General features: G+C 40.5%; 1 protein-coding gene across 1 annotated transcript; it reads left to right on the plus strand.

Moving 5' to 3' along the window:
- On the plus strand, positions 1-24,499 carry DIRAS2 (DIRAS family GTPase 2). The gene is made up of 2 exons (XM_077344493.1): positions 1-355; positions 18,696-24,499. Exon 2 carries the CDS (start codon positions 18,735-18,737, stop codon positions 19,332-19,334), a length of 600 nt encoding a protein of 199 aa, XP_077200608.1. The 5' UTR covers positions 1-355; positions 18,696-18,734; the 3' UTR covers positions 19,335-24,499.

Consider the following 24,499-nt stretch of genomic DNA (forward strand, 5'->3'; position numbering starts at 1 on the left):
GTCGCCATTTAGCTCCTAATAGCAGCAGAAGCAGCCTCGAGACCTGCGGCTGGTCCACCCCAGGAGAGAGAGAGAGAGAGAGAGAGAGAGAGAGAGGGAGCTTGGGTCTAAAACAAGCCTTGACCACAGTCCAGGCACCCAGAGAGGAAGGCAGCAGGCTAGCATCAGCGTGACACAACCGGTACAAGAAGCATCAAAGAACACTCATCAACTGGACACAAAGGAGAAACCAAGAAGCTGAGCTAGAGATTGGTAACAATAAATCCAGCTGGCTTCCAGCCACACGCAAGACGATTCCTCGGTGGCCATGGCAGGCAAAAACTGAAGAATATATATCATATTTATTTATCCTCAGGTAATACTCTTCTGTATTTTTTATACCCTGTCAATATTTGCATATTTTGGAATGAATAAAAGATACCCTTTAACACTTATGACAGCAGATAATTTCTACCTTGGGAAAATCAGTTATTAGTCTCATCAGTGTATGTGAAGAGAGATTAAAATAAATAGCCCATTTGATTAAAAAAGAGGAAGTGTGTGTGAGTGTGACAGTGTGTGAGCTGGAGAACATCGATATTTTGGAATGCAGAAGGATGCTAGTGAGGAAGAACTTTATAATCAGGCATCTCAAAATGGGTGCTATTCTGTCTCATATACCTTCTATGCTTGCAAAACATAAATTAATGCCAAATGTATTTGTACATATTCAACCCAAAAAGTAACAGAGTGGGGGAGGGAGAAATCACCTCCAGAATGTTTAGAGCTGGAGAATTTGAGCATATATATATTTTAGTAGCATAGATGACTGCCTTGAGACTAATTAAGCATCTGATTGAAATTAGGCATCTGATTAAAAATCCAAATTGATTAATTTTCCCAGGCTTCTTTTTATAACCAAAAATAAACCACTCTGAGGATTTATGATTTGTAGAGTGTATTTTTCACATTTTTGCATCTTTGCAGAGCACTTATAATTTAAGTGCGCATCGTCCCTTGCTTTTGTGCCTGTTTCTCATATTCCACATGGTTTTTAAAGCCATATTGACATTTGATTTCCTATGTCTACTTCTCACTGCATATGCTCCCATCAAGTGATGTTGTGGTCTTTCTTATTCTACGGTGGAATATGTGTGTGCATTTTCAATTATGGGTTGGGTACTACCATTCCTAAAATTCTGTAAAATCTAATAGCCGCTATTTGAAAATGTGAACTAAGGATCACCACTTATGGTGTAGGTGCCCAGTTATAGTGTATAAAACATGAACATCAGAGGAAATATTTAAATCCAGTTTCATTGGAACATTTACTTGACAGCTTTACAATCATTTGATAGAATTTTTTATGCCAGCACACTGATGCTTAAGAAAAGATTTAGTCCCCACAGAAGTAAAGGATATCACATGATTTTTAAAAAGATGGGGGGGGGACTAAATTTGTTTGAGAAGTTGAGGGGTTTCATGCCACAAACTTTATCAATTTTCTTTTTAACTTTGGATGTCCTGATTTTTCAAAAACCCACCTTTTGGTTAACTTTTAATCTAGCTTGATCCCGGCCATGCTGTTCAGAGCTGTTTTTAATACCTACTTCTGTTTATCAATGTGGCCATTAGTGCACTTGTTTTTAATTGTTTTAATGGCTGATAGAGTCAATACTGAGTTTTCAAATGATGTCAGAGAAAATATCAAGGGAAAAGCTGTTCAGTCTAACTAGTGAAGCAGAGAGGGTGGGTTATAAATTCAACGATAAATAAATAAAATAGCTACATGCAGGATTGGCTGGGGATGAGTTTAGGGAGAGTTTCAGAACTAAAATTCAGCAAGACAGTAAATGGTCTTCCTTGGCATATTTCACGGCAAGAACACAGCAACATCAGAAATGCCTACCATGGTCTGTCTAATCCAGCATTCTGTTTCTATGAACAGCTTGCCGGATAATCACTAGGACATAAACAGGAGGGCTTTCTTGTTGATTCCCCCCCCCCCCAGCGCCGCCAATATCTTGTACTCAGAGATTCAAATAGCTGGACAAGTATCCTTTGGGGGTTAGACCAGATGACTACAGAACCAGTCAACTCTATACCTTTTATATACCAGGACTGCAGGTCTTGACTAGTATTGGTTTTAGCTACATTTGAGCCTTGTCTGTGAGTTTTGTGGTTATACTGTAAAATTTCCCAGTGGTTTCTCCAACTAAAAGCATTTTACTTGTTCAAATGTATTATGGAAAAATTACTGCAGCGTTATATTTCCTTTTTTGAAGATATTAGTTTTTTTTAAATGCCACAAAGAACTAATTATTCTCTCTGCTATCAAAACAAAAAAAGAAAAGAAAATCCTTTCTATTTATATTAGTTTTCCCACATGGGATGCCGGGACAACAGTTTAAAATATAGCTTCACAAAAGGGCATATTCTACCAAGTTCTCTGGCTGTGTAACCTTCATTGAATTTGACGTGGAATGCATGGGTGGAGGGTTTGTACAAACCCTCTGGAAGCCATGGAATCTACATGGTAGAACTTCAGTTGAAATGAACTAGTTTCAACATCTTCCTTTTGGTCACCACCAAACTTGTAAAGGCTTCATGAATGCCAAAAAAGGTTCATTCCCATAATTCTTAAATGCATGTTTTAATACAAGTCACAGGGACTATAGCAAAATCCATAATTTCAGCAAGGTAATAAAATAATATGTGTTTATCTGTTTTCACGTATCACAATACAGTTTACCTAAAATGTTCTTATTCTGATTCACAAAAACATAGGAGGGGGGGATCTCTATATTTAAAGTTATTTTGAGCCATTGCTGATTCCTTCCTTCCCCCTTTTTTTTAAAAAGAAAAAATCTCTCCAACCAATTGAATAATACTTTAGCCAATTTGGAAGGGGTAAAAACCCCAAATATATAAAATCCTTTAATGAGAAGAGAGAACCTCATAACTGGAGCAAGGAGTTTAGTTTCTGTGTACTTACCTCTTTGTACATCTGGATAAATGCCTCAGAAGTCATTGTGGGGGGGGGGAGAGCAGACTCCACCACCTCCTTTGTCCTGGGGCCTGTCAGCACATCCTCAACATTCTTTTCACCTTAAAGACATTGCATTAAAGCTCCAGGAAGAGGTTTTATGTCAAAGGGAATATGGAGTATTGTGGAACTAGCTTCCTTCCTCTTTTTAAGATGGATGTTCAATAAAGAAGTAACATGAAAAAAGGCACATCAATTTCCAGACTGTATATGGTTCTTTTATTTAATGCTCAGCAACTCTGACTAAAAAATCAATGGCAGTCAGTAATGAGACTCTTGCTAAATTGCATGGCTGTTTCTTTATTTCTCCTGCTTACCATAAATTTAGCCATTGTAGAAGAATGATGATTTCAGGAATAAATTGTCAGGTTACTGTAAAGCACAATGAAAAAATGTTTTTGTTAAATGAAGAATTTACTTAGCCATTGACAGGAGTTATTAGGGACATTAAATCTGAAGTTTAAACACGTACAGTATTCTACATCTAATGCATTTAAAGTGAATATGTCACTTCAGAAATAATATGTTTGCTGTTTCCAACAAGCTGAAAGCAAGGTGTTTAAGGTACTTTATAGTAAATAAATACAGAAATAAATGGATTTACTGCAGAAAAATGTTTTGAAACTCCTTTAAAAATCCCACTAGTATTTGGAAATGTATAGAGCAACTAATGCAACCACAATCAGGTCAGGGAATAGTGATAGTGTACCATTATATGCTATGAACCTGAGCAGTACCAGATTGAAACTCTGCAATTTAAGCTTAATAAATAAAACAGAGGAATTAACTCCTATAATACATACTTCACAGTAAGAAAAATGTTCCTGTTGGAATTCCATCATCTTCTGCATCAGGGGTTCTTGTTGAGTCTGTGGCACTTTTGGATTTTGAGATCGCCCAAAATGACTCCCATGGGGGCAACCATGAAATAGCTGCTTTGGATATGGAGTCAGTCACAAAATGCTGGGAGGTTCCAACCCAAATAACCTCTGCTGAAGAAAACTGTTTCAACATTAGTGCTCCATTTAAGAAGAAAATGTCCAATTCATATCTTACCACTCTCACTTCAGACCATATCATAGATATGCCTCCTGAACTCTCCTGAAGCACCGCCTACTCCACTGAGGTGGATAAAAGTCAGGATTGGCTCTTTGCTTTGGGGAAAAGGAAGAAGGATGTGGGTGGCAGGAAGCCAATCTGTGGGTTTTATCGTGACAATGGATGCCATGTTCACTGTTCTGCATAATTTTGAAAGATACAATACACCATCCCTTATCACATCTGGTCTCCTTTACCTGGAAAGAATCCCACTGAGTTAAAAGACAAGTATAATTAAGGTCTGTATAGTTATAGTCTAAAATAGCGCCCTGGCTATCTAGGGTCGCAGCTAAATTAATCCGAGTGGAATCAGCCAAGGGGCTTTCTCCATTATAGGTGGGCCTGCCTGAGCATCCCCCCACCATCCTAGTAAATGTGGGCATACAGAAGACTTACCTTCTGATGTGCCTGGAGAAAGTGGAAGGAATTCAATTGTATCTAGAAATGTCTCTGCTTCCCAATGACATTCTAGAAATTCCCAAATCTCTATGGCAAAGACCATGGATATTTTGAGGATTCCTAGAGTGTAACTCAGAAGTTGTGTCACTTCCAGTGTCCAACACAATTCTCCCCATTATTTTCCACTACTTCAGTGGGTGAATGAGGCCAGACCGAGATGGTGACCCAGTGGTCAGCTAGGTGGGGTGTACCACAAGCTGCTGGTTGCGGCACAACCTGAGCCACAAGCCAGGGCAGCAGCACTGTGGCCAAAGGCACCCCTGGTGCCCCTGATCGCTGGTGTGTAGTCTAGGGCTGCCTAGCAGGTGAACAACAGCATATTCTCCAGTTAACTGCTGCAATGTGGAATCGTCTATTAATTCACCTTTACATCCCCTTGACCATTCTTGATTATCACTACACAAGCAGCTACGAACAAGGTACAATGGGCCTGAGGAGCATACTGGTAAGGCAGAGTAGCCAGCCAATGGAGGCAGCTCACAGAAAACAGCAGATAGGGAAAATTACTGTCTCTGTCCTCAAGTGATTCGTATACAAGCAGGCTGCAATGCTTTTGATTCAGCAGGCCACCCAGCCGCCAATTCCTGCAGTAAATTTTCTCTTGAGTGATGATGCTCAGTGTCAGTGAGCTCTAGAAAGAAGAGAACTTTTCTTCATCACTGTCAGCTTTGCTTCTTCTGCCATCACGTGTCAAATAACAAATCTCTGGATGAAAATCTAGTGCCTTTTCTGTTATGCATTTTCTTTCATGTTTTTGTTCAACACTGCACATTTTAGTTGTTTTGTTTCCAAACACATTTCATTCTGTCCATTCAGATCTTTGTCTGTTAACTTTATTTTTCAAGGGTTTCTTTGCGCTTATTTTATACCTAGTTCCCAGGTATTGGAGGAGCTTTGTGATTGATGCAAAGCCAGCTAGTCAGTATGTGATTAGCATAGCCCTGGTTCCCCCCTCTGAAATTCATTTTTTATGATATAGTCATGGATCCCTTTTATTCTTTTTTCTCTTTTAGAAAGGTGTTTTTCTTTTATTTCTCTTTATTGAGAAATCAATGCACCCATTTGTAGCTTCAGCTTTTGCAGCTGTTTATGTCCACATCCAGATATGGGGTGGAACTCTGGTCCTGCAAGAAGACAGGAAGGCTTGGAAAGACAATGCCTGTTTCTGAGCACATGCAGAGGGAAGTTTTAAAATTCTGCAGAACTTCCTTTCCTGTTCCTTTTCTCTTTGAATTTCTCTTTGATAAAAATGAAATTGATTAGAAACAGACTAGATTGCTTAAAGAGAAGCAAGGAAAAAACTGTTGGATTTCAAGGAGAAATTGGATAAAATGTATTAAGAATGTATCTCTTAACAAAGCTAATCCCTATACATCCTAAATCCCTAATTCTATACTAGCAGCAAATTTTTAAAATCTCAGTTCTCCAAGTTAAAAATATACACCCTGTTGATATGTAGGGTTAGTTACTAGGTAGTAATTTAATGTTTCTTGACTCATGTGCCCAACTTCCACTAGGATGAGAAACAGTCCATGTGGGAGATGGAGAGCAAGTAAGATTATTTTCTTTCTAGGTTGCCTTGGTTGTGACCCTCTCATTTCCTTAAACCAATGCATATGTAGTTGAGCATCCTGCTTATTGTGGTGATTGATGGTGTTGTAAAACATACAGAGAAAGTGAACACAACACATATACAACCTGCTATGGCTAGCTACTGTTACACCAGGAAGCAGAAATGTTACGTGCTATGCAAACTTATTCCTTCTCTCAACTAAGTTAGGGCTTAGCTATGGGCCAAACCAAATGTTATGATATCTATGGGTTTTAGCTGTGAACACCAATGCCAAACAAAGCTGGGGCCAAACTTGTTTCTCTCCCTGTTACTTTCAAGAACTGAAGTACAGGTCTTTTTTTGGCATTTGAAGTCATGGTGGAGGGAAGCAAGATTGCCTGGTCCTACCATGCTGACCGTCCTACCAGGATTAGGCCTCAACATATTTTTATATGGCCAACAGATGGTATGATGATATAATGTCTAGTTTGACCATATGTGTTATATTTTCCTCATCTTGCTTCTGGATATTGGCAATCAAATGTGTGCTATGAACTTTATGCTCAGAACTCCAGCTCAAAAAAGAAGTGGAAACATGCACATGAGAAAAGGGGGCTTCAGATTTCCTCCTGAAGTATTTTCCTGAAGTTCCCATGGAAAAACTTACGTGCAGTTCATTCATAAGAGAACAAATACCATCAGTCCATCCCCATGTATATTTCATGTCAGAAAAAAAGTGCAAGGTTTAATCCCTTCTTTATGTGCACCATGGTCTGCACTTGAATTACCCCCCCTTGTGCTTGGGAACTGAGTTACATTGCAGGGAGAACATGTCCTGGTCCATACAGAGGACAACGACACAAGCAGCTTGAAATAAACTTAGGCCACAGTTTTTATTGTTATGCATATAAGCATTAGTAAACTATGGGCAGATCCTGCCCCACTGCAGCCAGCAGACCACAAGAGAACCCCCCTCACCAGCAGGCCCCACTGATGGAAATTTAGTGATGTGCATGCCCTGTTGCCTGAACTAACACATGTTCAGCCCTTCACTGAACCCTAAATTCCCATCTGGATCAAGTGGCATACTGTTCAGCCCAATAAACGATACTAGACCCAATGATACAAATGTCCAGCGAGGTGCCCAAGAGACTTGGAGATCTCACATCCAGCCGGTACTCCAAGAACTCGGCTGGCTCCCCAAATCTACCAGAACTTTATCCTCAAAAGGATCAGTGAGACACTTGGTGATAAAAGGCAGTGACTGGTCACTGGGTGAGCTTCAAGCTTGCATAGGGAGTTGAACCTGGTGCCCCACCTCCTGCTCTTACCATGTTCTACCGTGGCACTATTGCAACAAAGGCAATATTGACTGTAACACTTGGTAAAATTTCCAAACTTTCTCCAGAGTTAGAAATGTCTTAATAACTGATGTAAGTATGGCTTCTTCCTCAGTAATTTAACTTAGGTCAGCAGAAATACAAGAACATAAGAACTGGCTGTTCTTTGGTTGCTTAAACCTTCAGTCCGACAAAAATAATGGCTACTCCTTGAAAATATGCCAGTTTCTTTGCTTAATCAAAAACATAGCCTTGTCATCGATGAATGATGGAGTAGCTCGACTCTGCTTTCCTATCATTTTTCCTTGCAGACACAACAGAAAATTCCTCTGACTGTAAAAAGCTACTTTCAGTGCTCATGTATCTCACAGAATCAGGAGGTACTTAGCAAATCTTGTGGTCCATTCCCTTGCCCTGGAGGACTAAGTGCATCTGTCCCATTTCTAGGTGCAAAATGGAAATAAGGCTAAGGCTACTACTGATCTTGTAATCTTGTTGAAGAAACATGGAAAGACTAACAGATTCCCATGCTGATCTTGACTGTTAAGGTCCTTTGTGGTCTGGGTATCTCAATCTCTTCCCTGGAGAGCAATACACACAGAGAATACTAACTTGCTAGGGATCCCTGGCCCCAAGGATGTCTGCTTGGCCTCAATAAGAGCAAGGACCTTTTCAATCCTGGCCCTGGCCTTTTGGAATGAGTAGCCAGTTGAGATCTGGGCCCTGATGGAGCCATCAAAGTTCCAAGGGGCCTGTAAAATAGTACTGTTCCACCAGGCCTGTGGTTGAGGCCATGGTGAACCAAACACAAATGTGGGCCTCTCCTCTCCATGTCTCCCTTTCTTATTTTTTATGGGGGGATATACTGTTGAGCAGGACTGGTACTGCTGGTGGGATTGGAGGATTCTGTAATGGACTTTATGTTTTTAATGTGTCTATTGCATTTTTAATTTTATGATGTTTCATTGCTTTTTATGTAAACCTCCCTAAGCCCATTCCCAGGGAGGGAAAATATAAAAGTTAAATAAATAAATAAATAAATAAATAAATAAATAAATAAATAAATAAATAAATAAATAGGTGAAATGCATAGGGAATTTTTAGATGAGTAAGTTAACACATTTTTCTTTAATTGCACCACCAAATTTGACCTAATCTTCATCTCTCAGTGACTGATATGGCCTTTTATTTACTTCTTACATTTCTAGGTGATCCATTTCATTTTTTAAAGCAATAATTTCCTCATAAACAATAATAACATTTGTAACTTTGTGGCAAAATGAACTATTTTTGTCATTTTAGTGCTTATGCATTACTACAAACTTTGTTAAAAAAATTATTTTTGTTGTTGTTAGGTGCAAAGTCATGTCCGACCCATCACGACCCCATGGACAATGATCTTCCAGGCCTTCCTGTCCTCTACCATTCCCCGGAGTCCATTTAAGTTTGCACCTACTGCTTCAATGACTCCATCCAGCCACCTCATTCTCTGTCGTCCCCTTCTTCTTTTGCCCTCGATCCCTCCCAGCATTAGGCTCTTCTCCAGGGAGTTCTTCCTTCTCATGAGGTGGCCAAAGTATTTGAGTTTCATCTTCAGGATCTGGCCTTCTAAGGAGCAGTCAGGGCTGATCTCCTCTAGGACTGACTGGTTTGTTCGCCTTGCCGTCCAAGGGACTCGCAAGAGTCTTCTCCAGCACCAGAGTTCAAAAGCCTCAATTCTTTGACGCTCGGCCTTCCTTATGGTCCAACTTTCACAGCCATACAATGCAACTGGGAATACCATAGCCTTGACTAGATGCACTTTTGTTTGTTGGGTGAGGTCTCTGCTTTTTAGGATGCTGTCTAGATTTGCCATAGCTTTCCTCCCCAGGAGCAAGCGTCTTTTAATTTCTTTGCTGCAGTCCCCATCTGCAGTGATCTTGGAGCCCAGGAAAATAAAATCTGTCACTACCTTCATTTCCTCCCCATCTATTTGACAGGAATTGAGAGGGCCAGATGCCATGATCTTAGTTTTCTTGATGTTGAGTTTCAAGCCAACTTTTGCACTCTCCTCCTTCATTCGCATCAACAGGCTCTTTAGTTCCTCTTCGCTTTCTGCCATGAGAGTGGCATCATCTGCATATGTGAGGTTGTTGATATTTCTCCCTGCAATCTTGATCCCATTTTGTGACTCATCTAACCCTGCCTTTCTCATGATGTGCTCTGCATACAAGTTAAATAGGCAAGGCGACAGTATACAGCCTTGCTGAACTCCTTTCTCAATTTTGAACCAATCAGTGATTCCATGCCCGGTTCTTACTGTTGCTTCTTGACCTGCATATAGGTTTCTCAAGAGACAAATAAGATGCTCTGGTATTCCCATCTCTTTAAGAACTTGACACAATTGGTTGTGCTATATACAATCAAAGGCTTTAGCATTGTCAATGAAGCAGAAGTAGACGTTCTTCTGTTACTCCCTAGCTTTCTCCATGATCCAGCGTATGTTGGCAGTTTGATCTCTAGTTCCTCTACCTCTTCGAAATCCTGCCTGTACTTCTGGAAGTTCTCAGTCCACATATTGCTGGAGCCTAGCTTGTAGGATTTTGAGCATAACTTTGCTAGCATGAGAAATGAGTGCAATGGTGCGATAGTTTGAACATTCTTTGGCATTGCCCTTCTTTGGGATTGGAATGTAATCTGACCTTTTCCAATCCAGTGGCCATTGTTGAGTTTTCCAAATTTGCTGGCATATTGAGTGTAGCAGTTTTACTGCATTGTCTTTTAAGATTTTGAATAGTTCAACTGGAATGCTATCACCACCACTAGCTTTATTGTTGCTCAGACTTCCTAAGGCCCATTTGACTTCACATTCCAGGATGTCTGGCTCCAGATCAGTGACTACCCCATCGTGGTTATCAAGGATGTTAAGCTCGCTCTTGTATAGTTCTTCTGTATAATTTTGCCACCTTTTTAAAATCCCTACCATTTTGGTCCCTTATCATACCCATCTTTGTATGAAACGTTCTCTTCATATCTCCAATTTTCTTGAAAAGATCTCTGGTCCTCCCCATTCTATTGTTCTATTTGTTTGCACTGTTCATTTAAGAAGGCATTCTTATTTCTTCTAGCTTTTCTCTGAAATCCTGCATTCATTCAGGTGTATCTTTTTCTTTCTCTCTGGCCTTTCACTTCCCTTCTCTCCTCAGCTATTTGTAAAGCTTCCTCAGATAGCCATTTTGATTTCTTACATTTTTTTCTTTGGGATGGTTTTAGCTGCTACCTCTTGTACAATGTTGCGAACCTCCATCCATAGTTCTTCAGGCACTCTATCAGATCTAATTCCTTAAATTTATTTGTCACCTCTACTGTATATTCATCAGGGATATGATTTAGTTCATACCTGAGTGGCCTAGTCCTTTTCCCTACTTTCTTCAATTTCAGCCTACATTTTGCAACAAGAAGCTGATGATCTGAACCATCTTTGGCTGCAGATCACATAGTCAATCTGATTTCTGTGTTGACTGTCTGGTGATGTCCATGTGTAGAGTCGTCTCTTGGGTTGTTGGAAAAGAGTGAGTGACTTTGTGCAATGCACCCACTGGCCCCTTCTTAACAACATCCCTGGTGCTACAAACAGATATCTTTATTCCTAATCACCCATTTACAACAAATATGGATCTAGACTTTCTTTACAAACTTCTAAGAAATATTTATCCAATTTTCTTAGTACCACATTTGCAGGATTGTTTTCATAAAATTCAGTGGCTAAATTCAATTCCCAATAATTTCAGCCACTGGGTGTGTTTGTTTGCTTGTTCATTTTTGCTAGCTGTATTGGAATTAGTGAGCAGTTCTTGTTCTAGGAGATGAAAAACATGATTTAAACAATCAGCAGCACACTTTGTTTTTCAGTCCTATATGGAACATTTCAGTTTTCCTTGCTAAATAATTCTGTTGCCTTCTTACCGTTTTCTTCAGATCATTTGGAATAATAATCCTATTCCTAAAAGTATTTGCAAATACAGCCTTGTACTTCTGCTGGTCTATGACTGTAATAAAGATCTGTATGTATGTATACAGCCTTATACTATTTCAACAAGGCCATCAAGATGCTGAACCAATAATGCATCATACAAGGGCCTCCCTTTTCAATGGGTACTAATTATTTTCAAATACTTGTCAGCAAATTTTCATGTCCACCTTACAATAATCACTACATTGCTTGAGTTTCCCTGGAAATAATTTATACCAAACAAGCTGAAAAACAGGTACATTGTATTAACTACAATCTTCATCCAACAAATCTGTAACTTTGTTGCTTTCTGGTGCTATCTTCTTGGTAAAGCAATTTTTACTGCTATTAACTGATCCATATTCTTCTGTTGGTTTAAAAGTTAGCAGTTTTATTGTCTGATCTAGCATTTCATAGAAGTAAAACTAACAAAGCACTTCGTACTGCTGGTTCTGCCGAGCAAACACATGTATTGCCTTCCTTTTATGAAGCACTGTCATTTTAAGACGCCAGTCTTACAACTTGATATTGCAGCCATCGAGTAAAAAACCTCAAGGTGGTGTGCAAACAACGCTCTACTGAGGTTATCTGGTATCTGCAAACTCTTGCAGTTATGGCCTTGTGAATCTTTCCTGGGAAGCATAACTCCATGATCTTGTCTGCTTCTATATTTTTAAATGGCATTTTATCTTTAAAGGCCCCTAACATTGAACATTGCTTCAGAACTATGGCTATTTCATCAGAAACCTCTTCAGAGAACTGTATTTAGGAAGAAACGTGGAATGTGAGATGACACAACAGGGATTTATTTAGAAATCTGACTGGGTCAATCAAGGCCTAAAGAAGGATGATAGATTCTCACACTATAACAGCAGCATTGTTTTATATCCTTGGTTCTTCATAATCCTTATTGATTAATGATGCTTTAAGAGTTCTTGTGTAACCATTCCATTCCATCATTTTTCCCTAGCTTGCAGATAACATTCTTGACAGTATATCAAAGAGGTAACAGCCAACAGAAGCCCATGCTCTGAATTTAAAAACAAACAAAGATCTGAATGGTGCAATAGAATGTCCTTAATATTCTGTAATGGCATTTCTGTAGTGACTCTTAACAGTATCACCACACATTTCTAATTTTGGAGATGAACAGAGGCAATATGGTACCCATCTAAATGTGATGGAAGCTGCTGCCTGGAGATATTCTTGGGCACACTGATATTTTCCTTGCTGCTGAAGATGTTTCATTGCTTAAGTATCAAAATGGAATCCCACAGCTGTCTCTTCAGAGTATAATAAAACAGATGTTGCTATATTAAACTAGGTTGTGTGTAATGCTTGTTATGAAATTATCTGCTTACCCAGCATAGTAATGAGGAGGCAACTAGTTATCAAGGCCCTGTTGAGGAAGCCACTTTGCTGAACAGAAAAACAGTAACAATTTTTGTTTGCTCAGGAAAAAAACTCAAACAGGAGAGAATTCTAATTACATTTCATTAAACCTGGCATCTTGTGCTTCCTAGCTTTTTCATGTGACTTGGCTAGCTCTCCTATATTGCGCTTAAAATGTTCCAGAAAAGCTGTTTTTGAATTATTAATCCTCCTGATTGACGTTCTGCTTGAACATGCAGCTCCTTTGCTTTAAAGGAAACTGGCAAAAGTCCTACAAGCCTTACTCTCAGATTCATATGCCTACTTACCTGAGCTAAAGCTGTACTTTGCTTATTATTTTTAGCTCCTCCCTCCACTGTTCAGGGTTAGAAGCAATGTTTTAAAAATATCAATTTAAAAGTACACTGTAAGCACATAAAATAAATCAGAAATATATATGTCCCTGGTTATAAGATTTTAAATTCTCCTGAGAAATGCTCAGAGTGAGAAAGAGATACCAGAATTTAGGGGGAAACTTGAATGTTCACTTCTCAAATTATAGCAAAATATGGATTTTTTTTTCTATCAAGGGGTCAATCATCCCTTTTCTGTAACATAGTCCACATTGTTGGGAGACACATAAGAGCCATTATTTGGATAGCAAAAATGACTAATGGCTACCAAGCAGTTATTTACTACATGTGTCTAAAACTCTTATACATTACACTGAAGCCATGAATAATCTTTGAGAGAGATGTAGGGACTGGTCTAAGAAAGAAAGAAAGAAAGAAAGAAAGAAAGAAAGAAAGAAAGAAAGAAAGAAAGAAAGAAAGAAAGAAAGAAAGAACCTCACTTTGTTTCTACTTATTCACACTTGATGCTTAGGACACAATTTCATAAACTATAGTTGTTGCCATCAAGCCTCAGCTGACATACGATAGGGTTTTCAAGTCAAGAGATGTTGAGAGATGAGCAGCCATTGCCTGACTCTGCATCATGATTCTGCTAGTCCTTGGAGGTTTGCTATCCAAATACTAGCCAGGGCAGACCTTGCTTAGCTTCTGAAATCTGACAAGATCAGGCTAATTTGGGAACTGTCTGCACTCCCAAATTTTTTCCACTCTCAATTTTGCTGAATTCTGATTGAATTGAGCCTGGATCTTGCCACAGATCTGCAAAGTTCCTTTTTTCTGACTCAAAACATCTTTCACTCAGACACTGTCTTCTGCACTTGAATAGTTCTAATTGTCAGTCTCCTCTCTCCTTCCTGCTTGATTGGGGGGGGGGGGGTGACCATCCATGTGTTGCCAGCACCTATAGGTGCCTTTAGCTGGAGTGTGTATGTGTGTGGGGTTGTGTGAAGCTCCAGCCGGCATTGAGGTAGCAAGAGGCTGGAAAGGGCTCTCTCTTCCACCATGTTTTTGAGCTGTTAATTGGTCTGTTGATTGATTTCGGGCAAGAGCAGGACTTTCAATTCTGGGCTTTGCATTTTGCACTTCAGTGCTTCTTGTACAAAGTCAAGGGGATACTTAACAGTTAACACTTTCTTTAAGAAATTATTCTAAGTGCAGGGGGTGGGAAACATTTTTCTAAAGTCTTTACTGATGAGCATACTGCATTCAAACTCTCTATGCCAGGTTTTCTGCTGTTTTCTCTCACTCCCCTCCCCCCACAATGTCTCTTCACTTTAAAAAACAAATTGCCAAGCTTAGAGAGAGCAACTGATTTCTCCCCCCCCCCCGTGAAGCCACTGTGTGATGATGATCTTTAAAACTTCCTTTTAAGAGTACTTCTCACATTACTCAGACAGATTTTAGGCAGCACCAGAAAAGAAAGGACCTGCTACTGCTGGGAGCCAACAAATCAGCAGAGACCTTGGCACAATATCTGTGCTGGTGGCAGGGCTGGGGGGTGAAGCAAGAAAATCTGAAGGCATCTGCACCTGAAAGAGAATGCCATGAGCCTGCATTTCCTCACTGAAGCAGAGAAAATCTACTCTTGGATATGCTGGAGAATAAGTAGTATGACTGCAGAGTCACACTACAGCTGTGCAGATGGGAGAAAAAACCCAAGCAGAATCAGAGTGGAAATTAGGGTCAGAGGCAGAGGGCTTTTAAAAAACTGAGCCCAACAACCTTTAAAAGCCCAATACAGATAAACCCCGGGGCTATTTAGTTGAGAGCTCATAAATATAGTTTTAATGTTTGGATCTTATTGTATTTTAAAATGTTCTAAGCCATCATGAGCCAGTGACCCCCAGGAGTGGCAGCACAGAAGTATAAACAAACAGACAAACAATCTAGATGAAATGAATGTTTTGGCATGAAAATTAGGACAGGTTGAATGTTCCCAAAAGGTTCCCACAAACATAAATGTTCTTTAGAATCAGTCCACTGGTATTTGCTGCTGCCATTCCGGGGTTCTTCTTGATAATAAAATCAGTCTGTTATGCAATAATAAAAAATAATAAAAATAGTCTTGTTTTTCCAAGTAGCACTGAAGTTATCACACCCATCAGACAGTGAGTATAAACAGCACTGAGAGTAAGAGAAATGCCTATTCAGTAAGTTTTTTCTTTGCCTTGAGTAAATCCTGAAAGATGTTTTCTAACTGGGGTTTCCAGATAGCAGCTGGCACCCAATGGGAAATGGAAATAGGGCCATCGAGGGGGGCACTGCCATATTAATGTCATGATATCATTTCCAGGTTAAACCTGGAAGTGATTCTGATTCTGCAGAAAATCTATGGTTTTTACTATCAAGTTTCCACTGTCTCCTAGACTGAAATGATGTCACTTCTATGTTCAACCTCAGCCCATTCCTCACATGTCAGATAATGCACTTTCAATGTACTTAAAAGTATATTTTCCTGTTCTGCACAGGAAAATCCAGCTGCAAAAACACATTGAAAGTGAATTAGCCAATGACAGTGGAATGGATCCTGGAAATGCCATCATGCCATCTAAGGCACATCAACTCTTATTTTATTTCCCCCTGCCAGCCTACTGAGTGGTGATGGGGGGTGGTGGCTGCCAGTGGGAGGTCTCCTAATCTTGCAGGAAACCCAGCAATTCTACTTCTAACAGCTGACCTAATATGGTATGTGATGTGATTCCTGTTGGTAGAAAGCAGAAACAGGACTGGAAGAGAAATGGCGCCACCACTGAAACTGTGAATAGGTTCACAAAGATGCCTCTCTGACAGGGAGAACTGAAATGTAGATTGGTTCAATATCTGTATAAATGAGTAATAGCTGCAACTCTGTTCCTTGCAATATCCCTCCCCCCCAGAAAAAAAAATACTAAACCTTTTCTCCAAAATCACATGAGGGAAGATTTTAAATGAACACACCCTGACAGAATGCTCACATCATTTGATCATACTTCAAAGATTTTGCACTCTAAAATTATCTCATCCTATAAAAGGAAAGTAGCTGTTTCTCTAAAATCCACCTGCTTAGATACTGTAATTACAGATCTCATTAGAGTGTGTGAGAGAGATTATTTAATCAGTATTTATGTTCATTATGAGAATTTTACCCTAGAGGGTTTTTCATTGTCCTCATCTATTTAACATTAAAGCAGATCACATTCTTCGTATCAGTGCCAATAAAAGAAATTTATGAAGTCCTGTATATGGTTGAGGCTATATACACTGTGACTTTTCATCTAATATATCAGCTGAGAACTACAAAGAAAACTTCTGCATCCCCATGATGTAGTCAGGCTGGAATGGTTCCACCATGCGGGAGAGGGGGGGCGGGGGACAGGCAGGAGGGTTATCTGCATGAAGCTGGGATTCCAGAACAATGAAAATTAAAAAATGCTCTATTCAGCTCCACGCCGCCATGAAGTTCCATGGAGACAACTGGGAAATGTTTTTGTCCCTGCCAGGATGTCATAGGAGGGAGAGGCATGGCTCTTCCCTGGATAGGCCCTGTTGATCCCCATGGCAGACAGGGGATCATAGAATCATAGATGAAGAGGGATGTAGACAAACTGGAGCGTGTCCAGAGGAGGGCAACAAAGTTAGTGAGCGGTTTGGAGACCAAGAAAGGTTGGGGGAGCTTGGTCTGTTTAGCCTGGTGAGGAAACGATTGAGAGGGGATTTGATAACCATCTTCAAGTATTTAAAAGGTTGCCATACAGAGGGACGGACCTGAAAAAATGGGATGAAATTAATTCAAAAGAAATTTCATCTAAACATCATGAAGAAGTTTGTTACAGTTAGAGCGGTTTCTCAGTGGAACAGGCTTCCTTGGGAGGTGGTGGGTTCTCCATCTTTGGAAATTTTTAAACAGAGGCTGGATAGCTATCTGATGGAGAGGCTAATTCTGTGAAGGCTTAAGGGGGTGGCAGGTTACAGTGCACAATGGCGGGGAGCGGCATGCCACTCTCCCACCAAGGTGGGAATGGAGGGGGGGACTCCCCGGTCAGCTTTGTGGCTCCGAGGAGCCAACAAGGGGATGCAGTGTCCCTCCAGGGACACCGTAGGTTGAAGGAAGTGTTGGGCTAAAAGGCCCGGCTCTTCCGCTTATGCACAGTGCTGGCCCAACCCAGCTCCCACTGGCACCCACAGCATCCCAGGGAATAAGGAAAATTCCACATTCCCTTGTTGTGGAGTGCTGCGCCGGGCCAGGCCTGGGATGGCGGCAGTGGGATGCATAATCGGGGCTACCCTGCTGCCACCATCCTGGATTTCCAGCCCCATATGTCTTAGAAACCTAGGTTTGTGGCTTGGAAGATGGCTGAGTTAACATTTAACATTTCACAAACTGCTTCAAATTTGGAAGGAATTAAAAATGGACTGGGTCAGTCATAAAAAGTGGTGTGAGGTTTTCATGCAAAGGACAGTCATTTATTTGTGCTTCCCTGCTTGAACTTAATCAGTATCATTGAATTCAATTAGATATGGAATTTATAGTTTAAGGAAAGTTTGACACATTTGAAGACCACAGTCCCTTCATATGTATAGTGTCAAACTTATGACACAAGAATCTTCTAGTTCCATTTCTTATATCCCCATAGCATTTTTGAGCCCACTTGTCTTTAATTTCCCCTATTTGATATGAGCAAATATAATGTCATTGACTAGCAGGTGGCGACTGTTCCAGCAATGACACGACTCCTGGTTTGGCAAATAACTGGCCGCAGCTGTTTATTGAACAAACAACCCCCAACATAGGGTTGGCCTTATGCTGGCAAGGGAGCCTGACCCCTACAGCCGTCCGGCTGCAACCTCGGACCGCGGCGCCCAGGCTCCACTCCTCGCTCCCAGCCGGGAGGATGGGACGCCTTCCGCCGCGGAACTCAGGGAAGCGGCAACACGGGACCCAAAGGGCGTCCGCCTCCATTGGTATCCGTTTGCCGCTTGGCTCCCCGGGCCCCTGGCCTCCCAGCCGGGTAGGCCGCGCCCGGGTCCTAGCCGGTCTCCTTAATGAGACCCCCACCTCAGGGAGTTCCACACGCAGGTGGGCCTCCCTGCCAACAGGCTCCCTACCGAGCATAACCGCGGCTGCGACGAAGAAAGCAACGAAACAAACTGGGAGGGTGGGAGGGTGTCTGTCCCCGGCGGTGGCTGGCGCGAAAGAGGGCTTGCGCCTGCGCGCTCAGCCTTATAAAGCCGAGCGCCCCGCCCTTCTCAGGCCGCGCGGCCGCGCGGCCTGATGACGCCGGAGGAGCCGCGTCACTGCCGGGCGCCCCCGCAGCGTCAACGGCGGCTGCGGCAATCCGCGGCCGCTATTTCTAGTTTCTGCACATTACATTGATCTTTAATTAACAAATCATCTGTCTGTCTTTCCCATTATTTTTAACAATATTGTTACAAATTGTTAATCTGTGGTTTCAATTTCTTTTCATAGGTTTTTCTTCTTCACTGAGCCTCATATACCTTTTAAAACATGCCTGAACAAAGCAATGATTACCGGGTGGTCGTGTTTGGAGCAGGAGGCGTTGGCAAAAGCTCGCTGGTCTTGAGGTTTGTAAAAGGCACTTTCAGAGACAGCTATATCCCTACAATTGAAGATACTTACAGGCAGGTGATCAGCTGCGATAAGAGCATATGCACTTTGCAGATTACTGACACAACAGGGAGTCATCAATTTCCTGCCATGCAGCGTTTGTCTATTTCCAAAGGACATGCTTTCATTTTGGTCTATTCTGTCACCAGCCGGCAGTCCTTGGAGGAACTCAAACCTATTTACGAAGAGATTTGTCAGATTAAAGTGGATATAGACAGCATTCCCATCATGCTGGTAGGGAACAAGAATGATGAGGACCACAATCGAGAGGTCCAGACTAGTGCTGGAGAAGCCATGGCCAAAAAATGGAAGTGTGCCTTCATGGAAACTTCTGCCAAGACAAACTACAACGTGAAGGAGTTGTTCCAGGAGCTACTGAACTTGGAAAAACGCAGGACGGTGAGTTTACAGATTGATGGCAAGAAAAGCAAGCAGCAGAAAAGAAAAGAGAAGCTGAAAGGCAAGTGTGTCATCATGTGAAAACAGCCAACATTTCAGCTCCTGACCGAAGAACCGGGCTTTAGGCCTGTAGATAATAGAAAACATGTAAGACTATTTAATTAATAGATGTTTTGACAGAAATGTAGTAGATTTGAAAAAAATGATGTGGGGTAAAAGTACTATACCCTTTTTATACATTCGACATTGACAAAGAACAACCAGTGATATTTATTTCAAAATCGTAGAAAACAGCACATGTTATGCTGTGTATAGAATTATGAAAGATGTATTTATTTATGATAATAACAATGTGGAAATACCCTCAATACATGTAAGGTTAAAGAAAAGTAATGTTCCTGGATGACAAGTATTCCTTTGTACATTATTTTATTAATGCTCTTTATGATACTTAAGGGCAAAATTTAAATTCACCCCACCCTGGAACTCTGTCTAACATCAAAACCTCAATAACATATAGCTCCAAACTCATTTTTATGCCTCTGGAGACATAATCTGAACACTGTTCAGACATAACCGAGTCCAGAAGAAATGTTTTGACTAAAGGGGGAATAGTGCCTATGATGTATAATTTACTATGTATTAGTTTTTATTTTCTAATGCAGAAGTAGACTGATGACTTTCTGTTATTCACATTATTATGTAATTCTTTCCAATCATTATTCATGGAAAAAATTGGGCTGGCTAGACTAATGACACAGGAACTTCCTATGCTGTCAGCTAATCTCTCATTGTGTAAACTGGGAATACAGGGAGCATCTCCTGGGAAAACAAACATAGGGTTTGTGGCATAGAGTTTCCAGTACCAACCTCAGCCTTCTCATGTATTACAGTAAATCCTAGGATTCTATGCATGAGTATACAGGTTTTGGCCCAGAGCACTCAATCATTTGCTGGTTGGTCTTGGGTACACAGGATGAAATCACTGTGCAAAGTAATCTTACTTTGCAATTAAAGAGTCAGAATGGGGGTGGGGAGACACATGAATGCTATGCATGGGGCCAATAGGCTCTTTCCACTAAATCAGGAATTTTCATTGAAATAAGAAGTGGAATAAAAAGTTCACTCACTGGACAAAGGAATCATTTTCAGTGGATGGAACCTTTCTCCTTCACTTAGCAGAAGGAAATTCAATGATATATTGGGGAAATTTCAGATCGGGTTGTGGATCCGTTTGTTTTCATTTGTTGTATCTCCCTGTACACTTTAAAAAAATGCTAACATTTACAAAGAGATCTGCCTAACAACAAGAAATACTTAAGATCTGAAAAACATATTTATTTTTTAAATGATATGAGAATTGCATAGGTTATATCTTGCATCAGAACAAGCTACTTTGAAAGAAAATTAACATTTTGGCAAAACTGTGTATCAAAAGCTGGAGAATGCATTTAAGTATTCATAAAAATAGCATGGTTGTTACATTTAAAATGTCACCAAAGAGCTGTTTAAACGCATCATTCACTTTTGAATGCACATTGCTCATGAACACTTGAATGCTGTGAACCTCTCTTCTCAGTAGCCTTTTTCATGAATACAGAGAACCACAGGCAATTAAGTGTCTGCAGAATAAGACTGCAGGATATTTCTATTTACTTTTGCAGACATCAAACTATTTCCAATTTTATGAATAGAAGAATAAACAGAATTGATATACCAACGGGGACATCTGACAGACATACTGAAGCATGGTGGAAGTGATTTCAATATGGCCACTATATTCCAATGTCAAGTGTTATTTTTTTTCAGAGCAGAGAATTTACTTCAAAATCATGTCTACTACAGTTAAAATGCCTGTTCCTCTTCAGCTCAAGAATGCTTCCCGTGTAATCTCCTCAAAAGTGAAAGTATATCCCATTTTCAGGTGTCTCTGATTTCATTGCATCTTGATTTATCTAACAAATAGGCATTTAAAAAACCATTTCTAAGCACACACAAGACTTCCATATGGTTTTAACTTAAGTGGCTTCTGTTTCTATCTGTCAAAAATCCAGCAGCATTTAGCACGGCAATAATTCACTGTGTAATCACATAAATGGCTTGTTCTATTTGTCAGCCAATGCTTAAATAAAGGTTTTCATCTTTTCTATTTGGACCACAAAGAAGAAAAATGGAAAACCAAAAGAACTCATATTCTTATCTGGTTATTAAGATTTCAAGCCATATACAGTATCTGCTTTATTTATTTTATCTCAACCTTTGGATAAAACAATTCTTTAGATAGATAAGAAATAATACATTCAAAGAAGAAGAAGATGTAATCAGTAGACTTGAGCTTTCTGGCCACGCTATCCTTCCCCTCACAGTCTGCAGGCCCTAGGCAACTGTCATTTGACAGGAATATTATTTCTGTCAGGGTAGAAATAAGACAGTTTCCTCTGGCTGTCCTGTCTTTCTTTTTAAAACATTAAACTGCTGCCTTTTCCCCTTGTGGAACTCAAGGCGGTTTATAATACAAATAAACACTTAAAGACACAATTTAAAAATTCCAATTAGGTCTGTCAATAAAAAAGTAAAATCAATCAAAATGCAGTCCTAAATAAAGCTGCTTTCAGTTGCCTCCTAAGGATCAACACACCTCTCTGGAGAGATTGTTCCATAATAGTGAGTCTGCCATGGGAAAAGCCCCCTGTCATATAGCCACTAATCAAGAATCTTTAGTTGATGGGGCAGGCAGGAATTTCCCCATGGTTTGTCTGTCTGTCTGTCTGTCTATCTTTCTGCTTTATTTGCATTTGTATACCACCCTCCCCTAAGGCTCAGGGAAGTTCAGATAGAACGTAAACAGAACAATACATCAAACTCTGTGATTATAATGAATGAAAGGTAACAATAATAATAACACTAAATATAGAATATAACATTGTAACAATCTAACAGGCCCATGGTTGGTCAGATCGTCATATGGATTCAAGGAAGGGAAGTTCGTGGGCCCAATAGATGCTGTTTAGTCAACTTGAGCCTCTTGTGGTGCAGAGTGGTAAGGCAGCGACATGTTGTCTGAAAGCTCTGCCCATGAGGCTGGGAGTTCGATCCCAGCAGCCGGCTCAAGGTCGACTCAGCCTTCCATCCTTCCGAGGTCGGTAAAATGAGTACCCAGCTTGCTGGGGGGTAAACAGTAATGACTGGGGAAGGCACTGGCAAACCACCCCGTATTGAGTCTGCCATGAAAACGCTGGAGGGCGTCACCCCAAGAGTCAGACATGACCCAGTGCTTGCACAGGGGATACCTTTACCTTTAGTCAACTTCAACCAAATGCCTACTAGAGGAGCTCCCTTTTCTAGATAAAGTATCCTTCCTGTGAGGGTATACTAATCTAGTATAAAAATTGGAATGCCAGGGCCAGCATGTAAAAGAAATGGGCTGTACATGGTATTTACACCCTCTGTGGCTCTCCCTTCAGATAGGGTTGTTGTTTTCCAAGTGGCACTTTGATTCAAGCTGTTCTTCAGACTACTGAAATCAGTTCCCCTAGAGCAGTGGTCCCCAACCCCCGGTCTGGGTACTGGTACCGGTCCGTGGATCAATTGGTACCTGGCTGCTGCTCCTCCTTGTCCTCCTCCCCGGCTGCCCTGCCACTCTGCCGCCGGCTCACCTTTGGTGCTCTCCAGTGGCCGCCATGGCTGGGGCTCCCTCCCGGCGTGGCATTGCACAGCTACTGCTGGCAGCACCCCCCAGCAAGCAGTGGGAAGTCTGGGGCGCCAGCGGGAAAGCAAGCAGAGCAGGGACTCAGGCGGCGGCGATGTCCCTCAGCAAAAGACTTCCCCCCCCCGGCCTCAGTAAAATTGTCGAGCATTGACTGGTCCCCGGTGATAAAAAGGCTGGGGACCACTGCCCTAGAGCATGCTGCTGGCAAGGTATCCTGGGAACTGTAGTCAATGGACATCTGGATAGCTACAGTTTGGCCATCCCTGCCCTAAAGAAAACAGGTGCTTTGGAGGATAGACACTATGGCATTATATCCTGCTGAGATCCCTACCCTAGGCTGTGTCCCAAATATTCAGGATTTTCCCAACCTGGAGTTGAAAACCCTACTTTCAGACCTTCAGTTCCTCTTACACTTTTTACTAATTTTCCCCTGATGATCTATTTTCTACAGTCTGTGAAATCTTATTGACCAGTTACAACATATAAGGGGGCTATCCTTGGAAATATTCACAGCATATTCCTCAGACCCTGTATTTGCGCGTGAGTCAGACAGTTATATAAATATCATCAAGCAATCTGTTTCAATTCTGTGGCCTTCAGCTACTAAGAGCAACCTTGTAGTATATTTTTGCGCTATAACATTCATTTCTTTCTCCTCAAATGCACGGAATCCCTGAAGAAATGTAACTGCAGCTTACATCATATAATGGGAAGAAAGGTTTTCTAATCCCCAGATGCTACCACAGATTGCAATTCTAATCCATCCACACCAATAAAACTAAGGAATCTATGTATGAATTTAACAGGGCTGTTAAAAACTATAGTTTTTCTATTTTGTCGTTGCTCCCTAATGTAAGGCTCTACCAAAATACTAGAAAATGCCTGTTAAATATATAAACTTCCCAGCTTTATGTTTTCCACTGATTCAGCTCTTGTAACAATATAATAAGCCATGGTTATATTTCATGGCCCTGTATTGTTAATGCAGGGCTAGTATAGAAGCAATATATATTGGTGATCTGGTAATACTAAGGGGAATATATTTTATATTATGCCCTTCTGCTGTCATTGTAATTGTAATTTATAATAGAATTATAGGTTTCTGTGCATTTACCAAAACATTTGTTTTTCTATTACTGATATAAGAAGTAATTTCTTTTGATAGACAAATGAAACTCATAGAAAAGGATGAGTAATCCAGCTGTATTCTATTTTGTGATATGTTTACAAGTATGATTAATAGACATGAATTATTTGACAACATACAGAATTAATACAAGTTTAAAGCTTTCAAGGAATTTCAGCATTATAAAAATATAATAATATGAACAAGTATGTTGTTTACAAAGCATGAATTTTACAAACATCTGTAACCTGTTAAGATATATAGTTATTGTTCAGATGTATTTATTGTTGCAGTTTCATTATCAAATATTTTATTTAACCACAGATACCATGTAATTTGTGCTTGCTGGTTTCTTGTTTCCTGTGATATTCTGTATATAAATTGCACACAATAAATGTTTTAAATTACAAA

This window comes from Paroedura picta, chromosome 7 (genome assembly GCF_049243985.1).
Source record: "Paroedura picta isolate Pp20150507F chromosome 7, Ppicta_v3.0, whole genome shotgun sequence".
Taxonomy (NCBI): domain Eukaryota; kingdom Metazoa; phylum Chordata; class Lepidosauria; order Squamata; family Gekkonidae; genus Paroedura; species Paroedura picta.